This window comes from Hemitrygon akajei, unplaced genomic scaffold (assembly GCF_048418815.1).
Source record: "Hemitrygon akajei unplaced genomic scaffold, sHemAka1.3 Scf000130, whole genome shotgun sequence".
NCBI classification, from domain to species: domain Eukaryota; kingdom Metazoa; phylum Chordata; class Chondrichthyes; order Myliobatiformes; family Dasyatidae; genus Hemitrygon; species Hemitrygon akajei.
The window spans coordinates 1,617,797-1,629,180 of NW_027332016.1; the positions used below are offsets into that span (position 1 = coordinate 1,617,797).

Sequence of the window (11,384 nt, forward strand, 5' to 3'; positions counted from 1 at the left end):
ACTCCAAGTTCATCGCTCCCTGAAAGAGACTGCACAGATTGATCGGGTGGTTAAGAAGGCAAATGGCATGGTTGTCTTTATTAGTTGAAGCAGTGAGTTCAAAAGTCGGGAAGTTGTGTTGCTGCTGTTACGAGCCTGCGGTCGTACTGTGACTGTTTCTTTAAGAGCGCCGGCGTGAGGAGGCGGGACTATGACGTCAGTCACAGGCTGACAGCGCTAACTATGGATTAACCATAAGAGAGAGAGAGCGATCTGCAGACAGGCAGTCGGTCAGTCTAAAATGAGAGAGAGAGAGACTGGAAAAGCTGATCGCTTCAGTTAGTCGCAGCTGAGGCTTGGAAATCTCCTCTGCCCACAAGAGTGGGTTGATCATCGGTACACGGAACCACAACGAATGTGTGTGGCTGTCACTTCGTATAATCCACAGGAATGGATTGTGGAATATCTTGGCGGACCGCTTGTGATAACCATTGCCTGGGTATGTTGTGTGGCAACCCCGGGTAGACGGTATTCCTGTGATAGGTCACTTTCGCTGATAACTCGTAAGTGGACGGATTCAAAGGATAAGATCTTCGTCGACGGTTATATTGAAGTAACGGCCTTTTCTCTACGTTTCACCCTGGATCACAAATATCTCTCTCCCACCATTTATTCCGTGGATTACTGAACTTTCCTACTTTACCATCACAAGACTCTGAGCTTTGTTCCCTCAGGCTCGATAGTTTGGGAGTTATATTTACACAAAACACTGTTACCTTTCCTTTATTTCGTTGTTACTGTAAGTAGATACTAATAAAGACATGGTTTAACATCAAAACCAGACTCCAGTGTGAACTCTATTGCTGCTGGTTCGTTTCTCAAACGTTACAGTTCGTGACACAGCTTTATAAAACTAGTTAGGCCACATCTGGAGTTTTTCTGACAGTTCTGGGCGCCCCCATTCTCGGAAGGATGTCGGGGCTTTGGAGAGGGTGCAGAAGAGGTTTACCAGGATATTGCCTGGATTAGAGGGCATGAGCTATAACGAGAGGTTGGACAAACTTGTGTTGTTTTCTCCAGAGCGGCGCAGGCTGGGGTGAGGCTGGATGGACATTTATAAGATTACGAGAGGAGTAGATACAGTGAACAGACGATATAATTTTCCTGCGGGTTGAAATGTCTGACACACTTAGGGTGAGAGGCGATGTGAACGGCAAGTTTGCTTCTTTACAGAGTGATGGGGAGCTGGATCTTTCTCTGGGGGTGTGAGACCCCACGGGTCACGTGATATCGTTTGCCCCTCCCATTTAACCGCAGATGGGCAGTATCTGGGCGTCTGCGTCCGAGGCCCCGCCCTCCTAATGACGCAACAATTACTTCGCGCATGCTCACAGTCTACAGGCTCGCTTCCACAGTGCTGAAGTACGTCAGCTCCCGGATCGGCAAAGGGTTCCCGCCTCCTGGGTGGGGAGCCGGGGGTCGGGATCACTGTCTGCGGGCCGAAGATATCACTTTCCCATCGTTGAGTACTGAGACCGATCCCGAGTGAGGAGATCCGATGTTAGCCATGAGCTCCGAACCGAGGGCCAAATTCTCATATAGTACCCAGTTATCTGGGCTCGTCAGAAATGTGTCGGCTTCACTGAATCTGCATTGAGCGATCCAAACCAGGAGCCCAGGCTGCCTATTTCCGCGGAATTGAAACGGACGTCCCGCGAACAGGTCACGTGAGGCTGTGCGCCGCAGATCTGCTCCGCCTTTCCCTTTGTGACGGACGATCACGTGGTGTGTGCCCACCGTCCGCGGATGGATGGTGATGCGGGATGGTGGGGGAAGTGGAGGGATGTATGGTGAAGTAAACCTACCGAATGCTGAAAAGCCTGGATACAGTGGACATGGAAAGTTTGCGATTGACAGCACGGTGTCAGAGTAAAGATGCTTCCCTTTAAAACTGAGATGAGAAAAATTTCTTCAGCCAAAAGATGTCTGATTTGTGGAATTTGTTGCCACAGATGGTGGTTGAGGCTGCCATTTGGGTATATTTATGACAGAGATTAATATACTCATGATTGCTAAGTAGCTTCAGGGTTACAGGAGGAAGGCAGGAATATGGTGTTGGAATAAATCTCAGCCATGGTTGAGTGGTGGGGCAGACTCGATGGATCGAATCACCTAATTCTGTCCCTACATCTTATGTCTTACAATGACTGAATGATGGCTCCTTCCTATCCCATATCAGGTTTTGTGACGTGTCAGGGACAGATTTGTTCACTGAGATTGTTATATTTGTCTTCAATGTTTAGATTTCAGAGAGCAGAAATATTTTGTTCTCCTTTGTATTGTTAACATGGTTCGTTATCTCTCATGTTAAAGTTACACCTGCGGTGAGAGATTGATTGGAAGAAAAGCCCACAGGAAGCAAACCACGACTGAAGATGAGGGAACAGCAACACGTGAATCAGCCCGAGGATTGAGAGAACCAACTGGAGAGAAACCCTTCTCAGTCAGAGTTTCCACTGATTCAGTCAGGAGAAAGTTTGGTGAGTCTCATTTACTCAAATACTGGTCCTTTAGACATCACAGAACAGTACAAAGGAAGGTAGGGAATAATTGGAGTGAGACTGAATGTGCCCAGAAATACCAGTTATGCCTCTATCAGACCCAGTTGCAATCACTCCAGATCTGCTAATGTTCTGTCAGTAGCACAGCTCTTTAAACTCACACACATTCCCTCAGTGTTTGCTCATTTGAAGAGCTTGCATCTTCTGAAGTAGCTTTTGGTTGGTTCTGAGTGTGGAGAGGGAAAGAGGGGTGTTTATATTTACTATCTTGCAAAAAGAAGTAATTGTTTGCAATTACTTGCTGCAAACTCACTACCCATACCCCGTACATTCTCAACCAGATTAATAGCACAGATGACAAGTAGCAATGGGTGTTACCCTGGGGAGCTCCACGCGGCACGGGCCTTGACTCCAATAAACAGCCTCCCATCATCACCATCTGCTTCCTACCATCGAGCTGTTCCCAGACTCTGGGCTCTGTGACAAACACAATGGTAGCAGCAAGATTAGACAGTGATTAATATAAAGAGAGATTTGTTACTTCCTGAAAGCTGTCTGATGCAATGGACCAGATCCTCCCTTGCTCACAACGTGATCTGCCCTAGGACCCATCCTCCCGGGTCACACTGTGTCCGATATCCCACATCCCCAACCTCCCTCCACCAGCCAGTAGCCCCACAACTTTCCCACCATTTACCCCACACCCGTACACATCAACAGATTCATGTCACCAACATCCTCTCTCACAGCTTGGGGAACCACAACCAACTGATCCTGCATTCCAGGCCCAGACTGTCCAGACGTCTGTCTCTATCCCGACCCTTTCCCCCACAACCGACCTTCGATTTAGGTTGTCACGTAACCTGTAACCGGGTAACCAAACCAGCAGAAATGGAATGATACGTTGGAGTCTGGTGGTACTGTAACTAAAGGTGTTTATTAGTAAACTAAGTAATACAGTATCCAAAATGCAAATATATATATACGACAGGTTAGCAATGATAAGTGTAGAAGTGTAGGAATACGAATCAAAACCGAGTTCTATCGTAGTCAAGGGGTAAATGAATAGTTTTAGGATAATGCAGAGTTCAGTTCAGTTCAGTTTGGGTTAAGGTAGTTGCTGTTGTGACGTTGGAGAGAGAGAGAGAGAGAGCGAACGAGAGATGAGCGGAATCAGCAGGCAAACCTTCCGTTGTCTTCTTGTTCCTTTGACCTGTTGTGGTCATCGATTATGACCCTTCCGTTCCCGGCTAGACCGTTCTTCAGTGCTGGACTTGTCACCCAGGCGAGGATGGACACACACACAAGCCCCCACTGGCCTGCCTTCACACACTGTGAGCTTTGGACCGATTCCCCCGAATCGATCCTCCAAGCCCCCACCTTCCTGTGGGTGCACAACACTCGTTCAGTGTCCAGTGGCGTGTCTGCCTGTGTCTCAGCAGACTCGTCTTTTATCTCCCCAGCCGGGGTTCCAGCCATCCATCAGCTGATCATGTCCATCAAACTGGCCACTCCCTCCTGTCTCAGCAGGCACCTGGCATCACTCTGCTGTGTCAGCAAGGATTCACTCAAGCAGGCAAAGTCCTTGGGAGTAAAGTCAACAATCAGCGAAAAAGCCATAATTTTAAATCCTTGTGTCTCTCTCATTATCAGCATGTGCAGCATGGTGCCTCTCCCCTTCTTTATCTCTCCCTCTCGTTAGCAGCATAGTTCACGGGGGGCCAACTCTGGACCCCATCTCCCCATGGTTTTCTCATCACACATAACAATGTAAACCCAAGATCAGCTCCTTTCTCATCGCCACCCAACCAGGCTCAGAGCTCGTATGTGGCACCTTGTCAAAGGTCTGAAAATCCAAGTGCACAATATCAACCAATTGTCATTTGTCTACCCTGCTTATTATTTCTCAAAGTATTCCACCAAGTTCATCGGGCAAGATTTTCCCTTGAGGAAACAATGCTGACTCTGGCCTATTTTATCTTGTGCCTCCAAGTACCCCGAACTTACATCCTTAACAATCGACTCCAACATCTTTCAAACCACTGTCAGACTAAGTGGCCTATAGTTTCCTTTCTTCTGCTCTCTCACTTCTTGAAGAGTGGAGTCACTTTTGCAATGTTCCAGTCTTCCAGAACCATTCCTGAATTTAGTGATTCTTGAAGGATCATTAGTAATGCCTCCACAATCTCTCCAGCCACCTCTTTCAGAACTGTGGGTGTAAACCATCTGGTCCAGGTGACTTATCTGCCTTCAGATCTTCAGTTTCCAAAGAACCTTCTCTCTTGTTGTGGTACCTTCTGTACAGGTCCCACCTTCCCTAGAAGAGAGCCACAGAACCAAAAATCCTATCCTCTCCCCTTCCCTCCCCCCTCCACATGCCTGATGTCATGCATGGGTTTGCTACACCGGGGTCTGACATCATGTGTGTGGTACCTTACATATGTGGGTTTTTCTTGTGGTTGTGCAGTTTAATCTTTATTCCGTTCAGACAAGGGAGTGAGATCCAGTGTCACGTCCTCTCATTGTGGGCGGGCATTTTTTCATTCACTCCATTCCACTGTTATAACTTGCCGAAGTGCAGCCAATGTTTCGAGGTATATATCCCTATTAATGCAAGAAGGAAGCTGAGGAATTCCTGAGGAATAATGCTGAGGAATATTCAGTTTGCTTATAACAGCAGAATGCAAAATGTCCCTAGGCCTGGTGGTACGTTTTCTGTTTTTGTGTTTTCATTTATCTTCGACCCGACGGGTGGTTGAGAATTGAGAATGTCTGGTCTGGAGTTCTGGGAATCTTTCATTATGTTGCCTGATTTACTGAGGCAGCAGGAAGTATAGAGCGAGTCCATGGAGGGGAGGCTTGTTTCCATGACGTGCTCAGCGAAGTCCACAGTTCTGTGCTATTTCTTGAAGTCAACAGAAGAGAGTAGCCACACAAAGGTGTGATGTATCCGCATGGGAAACTTTTTATGGTGTAAACTTCAATTCGCCGGATCAATAACCACACCACAATCAGTTCATTATATTTTTCACGAGTTCACTTTATTCTTTTCCATGAATCATGGGAAGTTCACATCTGCAAATGTGCCGGGCTGTCCGTACCACTTTCTACAGGTTCCTCTGATTGAGGGAAGTACAGTTCCCGTACCAGGCAGTGATCCAGCCAGTCAAGATGCTCTCAATTGTCTCCCTGTAGAAATCTCTTAGGATTTGGGGCCCATACCAAACTTCTTCAACCATCTGAGGTGAAAAACACAGCTGGTATGTACAGACCATTTGAGATCCTTGGTGATGTTTATGTTGAGGAACTTAAAGCTGTTCACCATCTTAACCCCAGGTCCATTGACGTCAATAGGGGTTAGTCTGCCTCCATTCCTCCTGTCCTCCACAACCAGCTCCTTTGTTTTTGAGCCAATGAGGGAGAGTTTGTTCAGACCAGTCAGATGTTGTTCAGTCCTCAGATAGAGTCAGCAATCAAATGGTTGAACATGGTGTGATGAAAGGGCTGAGCTGTGTATATCACAATGCAAGAAGCATCGTAGGAAAGCCAGATGAGCTCAGGACAGGGAATTATGATATTGTATCCCTTCTTGGGACTTGGTTGCACCCAACAGTCTGAGGGATTTAGAGGAACAAATTTCCAGAGAGATCGCACGCCATGCCAAGAAACAACGGTTGATTCAGTAAGTGATTTTAACTTTCCAGATATTGTCTGTGACTTCCATGCTGTAAAAAGACTAGATGGGGTAGAGTTTGTCAAATGTGCCCTTACTCAGTCGGTAGGATTCCCGACATAGAAGTGTGCAGGAAGCTGTTAGGAAATGATCCAGAGCTGGTGACAGAAATTAGTGATCATAATGCCAGGAGATTCAAAGTAAATATGGAAAAAGAGAGGTCTGGATCACGGGTTGAGATTCTCAATTGGAGAAAGGTCATTTCTGTGATATCAGAAAAGATCTGACAAGTGTGGTTTGGGACAGGATGTTTTCTGGAAAAGGAGTACTTGGTAAGTGGGAGGCCTTCAGAAGTGAAATTTTGAGGATGTAGAGCGTGTATGTGCCTGCCAAAATAAAGGTTGAATGGTAACTGGTGCAGGGAACCTGGGTTTTTAAGAGATATTGAGGCCCTAGATATGTTGTTCCTCTAAATGCCTCAGACTGTTGGGTGCTACCAAGACTCATTAATGACTACAATATCATGATTCCATGCACTGAGCTCATCTGACTTTTTCTAGTTGTCGTTTGTTGGTTTCCAAAAGCTTCCCAATAGTTTTTGCTCTTTTGTTTGCCCTCTCTTTGGCTTTTATGTTGGCTTTGGCTTCTCATTTTAGCCACAGTTGTGTCCTCCTGCCTTTCTAATGCTTTCACTTCCTCGGATGTATCGATCACTCAGCTCCCGAATTGCTCCCAGAAACTCCAGCCATTGCTGCACCGTTGTCACTCCTACCTTTTCCCTTCCAAACAAGTTTGTCTAGCTTCTCTGTCACAGAAAGATACAGAAGTTCAGTATGGAAACAGGCTACTTGGCCCATCTAGTCAATGCTGAAAAAGCATTTAAGCTGTCTAATGCAACTACCTGCACCGGGACCATCGCCCTCCATTCCCCTACCATCCAGGCTCCCATCCAAACTTCTTTAAAATGGTGAAACTGAGCTCATATTCATCACTCATGCTGACATCTCATTCCGCACTCTCACAACTATTTCAGTAAAGAGCTTTTCCACATGCTCCCGTTAAATTTTCACCTTCGCCACTTACCCATGATCCTCTGGTTATCATCGCATCCAACCTCAGTGGAAAATGCTGCTTGCATTTACCCTATCTGTACCCTAATAATTTTGTATACTTCTAACAAAACGTCAAAGCAATGTATGATTCCCTTGTTTATGTTTAGAGCATATTTTAGCTGAAAAGATGATGAGGGGCATTCATCGTGTGTATCGCCAGAGGCTTTTCCCCCCAGGTCTAAAGTGGCTAACATGAGGGGCATAGTTTTAAGGTGCTTGGAAATAGATACCGAGAGTATGTAAGGGGTTAGTTTATTTACACAGAGAATGGTGGGTGCTTGTAATGAGTACCGGCTATTTGTGTGAGAGTGTTTCAGTTACTGTGGGGCCAGGCACCCATGCAGCTCAGTGGGAGCAGGGAATAACACCAATGGAGAGAGTCATAATGAGCCAGGTCACAGATTGGAGATGTTAGAAATGCCCCATTCTCATAGAGACAGGAGGAGCATCAGAGAATTTGATGGTCATTCTAGATACCAGCACTGTGCCCAGTTAGAAGATGACTTCTGTCTCCAACTTGGGTTGAACTTCACTGAAACGTTGTGAAGCCATATCACACCTTGACGAGTCAAGTGATCTCATCTGAAATGTTGTCCGACACCCATTGATGGACTTAGTAAATCTTTTTACAGGTTGAAAATGATGAGGAATTTGTCGACTGGAATCTCAAACAGATCATGCCAGTTTTGCTGTCTCTGACCAGATATTTACGAAGTGGAGCAAGGGATTCACTTCAGCTTCCTTCCTGTTCAGACTGTGGGGAGGGATTCACTCGATCATCTGACTGACTTCTACGCCTGTTATTTTACATGGGGGAACCCATTCACCTGCTCAGACTGGGAATGGGTTCAGTTGGTCGTCTCAACTGAAGGTACATCAGCAAGTTCATACTGGGACAAGGCCATTCACCTGTTCTGTGTGAGAGAAAGGATCCAGTCGGTCTACCCACCTGTGGACACACCAGTCAGTTCACACTGGGCAGAGGCTGGTCATCTGCTGAATTTGTGGGGAAAAATCCACTCGGTCATCTGACATAATGGCTCACCAGTGAGTTCACACCGGGGAGAGGCCTTTCACCTGCTCAGACTGTGGGAGGGGATTCACTTGCCCATCTGACCTAATGGCTCATCTGCGAGTTCACACTGGGGAGAGGCTGTTCACCTGCTCGGACTGTGGGAAGGGATTCACTCGGTCATCCCAACTGAAGGTACATCACCGAGTTTACACTGGTGAGAGGCCGTTCACCTGCTCAGACTGTGGGAGGGGATTCACTCAGTCATCCCATCTGAAGGTACACCAGCGAGTTCACAGTGGGCAGAGGCCGTTCACCTGCTCAGACTGTGGGAAGGGATTCACTTGCTCATCCCAACTGAAGGTACATCAGCGAGTTCACACTGGTGAGCGGCCGTTCACCTGCTCAGACTGTGGGATGGGATTCACTAGCTCATCTAAACTGAAAATACATCAGCGAGTTCACACTGGAGAGAGGCCATTCACCTGCTCAGACTGTGGGAAGGGATTCACTCAGTCATCTGAACTGAAGGTACATCAGCGAGTTCACACTGGGGAGAGACCATTCACCTGCTCAGACTGTGGGAAGGGATTCACTTGCTCATCCCAACTGATGGTACATCAGCGAGTTCACACTGGGGAGAGACCATTCACCTGCTCTGACTGTGGGAAGGGATTCACTCGGTCGTCTCAATTGAAGGTACACCAGCGAGTTCACACTGGGGAGAGGCCATTCATCTGCTCAGACTGTGGGAAGGGATTCCTTTGCTCATTGCAACTGACGGTACATCAGCGAGTTCACACAGGGGAGAGGCCGTTCACCTGCTCAGACTGTGGGAGGGGATTCACTTCCTCATCTAACCTGAAGGTACATCAGCGAGTTCACACTGGAGAGAAGCCGTTCACCTGCTCAGACTGTGGAAAGGGATTCACTCGGTCATCTGACCTAATGGTACACCATCTAGTTCACACTGGGGAGAAGCCGTTCTCCTGCTCAGACTGTGGGAAGGGATTCACTCGGTCATCTCAACTGAAGGTACATCAGAGAGTTCACACTGGAGAGAGGCCATTCACCTGCTCATACTGTGGGACAGGATTCACTCAGTCATCCTCCCTAATGAAACACCAGCGAGTTCACACCGGGGAGCGGCCCTTCACCTGCTCGGACTGTGGGAAGGGATTCATTTGCTCATCTAACCTGAAGACACATCAGCAAGTTCACACTGGTGAGAGGCCATTCACCTGTTCAGACTGTGGGAAGGGATTCATTCGGTCGTCTTACCTGATGGCTCACCAACGAGTTCACACAAGGGAGTTGCCGTTCACCTGCTCAGACTGTGGGAAGGGATTCCCCTGCTCATCTCAACTGAAGATACATCAGCGAGTTCACACTGGGGAGAGGCCGTTCACCTGCTCGGACTGTGGGAAGGGATTCCCTTGCTCATCCCAACTGAAGGTACATCAGCGAGTTCACACTGGTGAGAGGCCATTCACCTGCTCAGACTGTGGGAAGGGATTCACTTGCTCATCCCAACTGAGGGTACATCAGAGAGCTCACACTGGCGAGAGGCCGTTCACCTGCTCAGACTGTGGGAAGGGATTCACTCAGTCATCTGAACTGAAGGTACATCAGCGAGTTCACACTGGGGAGAGGCCATTCACCTGCTCAAACTGTGGGAAGGGATTCACTTGCTCATCTCAACTGAAGGTACATCAGAGAGTTCACACTGGGGAGAAGCCGTTCACCTGCTCAGACTGTGGGAAGGGATTCACTTGCTCATCCCAACTGAGGGTACATCAGCGAGTTCACACTGGGGAGAGGCCATTCACCTGCTCAGACTGTGGGAAGGGATTCACTTGCTCATCCCAACTGAGGGTACATCAGAGAGTTCACACTGGGGAGAGGCCATTCACCTGCTCAGACTGTGGGAAGGGATTCACTCAGTCATCTCAACTGAAGGTACATCAGCGAGTTCACACCAGGGAGCAGCCATTCACCTGCCCAGACTGTGGGAAGGGATTCACTTGGTCATCTCAACTACAGAGACACCAGCGAGTTCACAGTGGGTAGAGGCCGATCACCTGCTCAGACCTTGGGAAGCGATTCACTCAGTCATCTAGGTGTATGTAACTCTTGCTTCGGCTAGCAGCTTAATGTAGGGGGTGATAGCCCCCAGCCCGGCCAAACTTGTGAAATCTCGTTTGGGTGGATGCTGTGTGATGTATCCCCTGTTACAAATCAGTCCCCCAAAATTACAAACAGTACACAATATGCGATTAAACGATTGAGCTTTATAATTCTTACTTTGATTATAGGGTTAGTAAAGTAAACAAATAAAAATAGCCCGCTCTCTCCATTCACGTCTTCTCATCTCTCCCTAGCGAAAGACCACAAATTCTCTCTTCCAGACTCACAAGAAAGAATGTTTCTCTCATTGGATAGCCCCGCACTCCAAAACCCTGTTATCTCTAGTCTTAACCTAAACATTGCTGCTGCAGAGAAACCATTACCTCAGCAGTGAAACATTACAGAGAGGCCATTACATTAGCAGTGAAACATTGCAGCATGTTACACATGTGACACACTACCGGGTTCACACTGGGGAGAAAGTTTCAATAAGCTGCATGCTGGATATTTGTCCATCACCATTGCTGAATGCAATTTCGAGAGTGACTGTTGGTGCTGAACTCTGCAATTATTGCTGCTGCTCACCACACCCAGTTCTGCACCCTTGTCACTGGGCATGGGAGGAATTTCTTCTTTCACCTTTAATGGGACTGGTGTTTAATATTCTGAATCTGAAACAAATAAATCAGTTTATTTTAATCTCTGTCTCTGGTACTTAAGTGAATTTATAACACACCTAGTGTACAGTAGAGAGTCAGCTCTGGCCAGCTGGACCCTGCCAGTGATTCTGCTCCATGACAGTCCTTTTAAATCCTCCCCTGTACGACCAAAACAGCATGGTTTTCCTCTTCCCAGCCAGATCTCTTGGAATTTTTTGGTGAAATAAGGAAGGTGGTGGGTGTTGTTTGTTTGGATTTTCA

General features: G+C 47.3%; 1 protein-coding gene across 2 annotated transcripts; it reads left to right on the plus strand.

The window, feature by feature from the left end:
* The first annotated feature begins 1,574 nt into the window (after nucleotides 1–1,574).
* Nucleotides 1,575–11,163, plus strand: LOC140723726 (uncharacterized). 2 transcript variants are annotated; one of them, XM_073038274.1, is made up of 3 exons: nucleotides 1,575–1,764; nucleotides 2,353–2,519; nucleotides 7,958–11,163. In XM_073038274.1, the coding sequence occupies exon 3, from the start codon at nucleotides 8,446–8,448 to the stop codon at nucleotides 10,405–10,407; it is 1,962 nt and encodes a 653-aa protein (XP_072894375.1). In that variant the 5' UTR covers nucleotides 1,575–1,764; nucleotides 2,353–2,519; nucleotides 7,958–8,445; the 3' UTR covers nucleotides 10,408–11,163. The 2 variants fall into 2 exon arrangements, with proteins under 2 accessions (XP_072894375.1, XP_072894376.1); XM_073038275.1 differs by lacking the exons at nucleotides 1,575–1,764; nucleotides 2,353–2,519 and adding an exon at nucleotides 6,204–6,222.
* The last annotated feature ends 221 nt before the right edge of the window (nucleotides 11,164–11,384 follow it).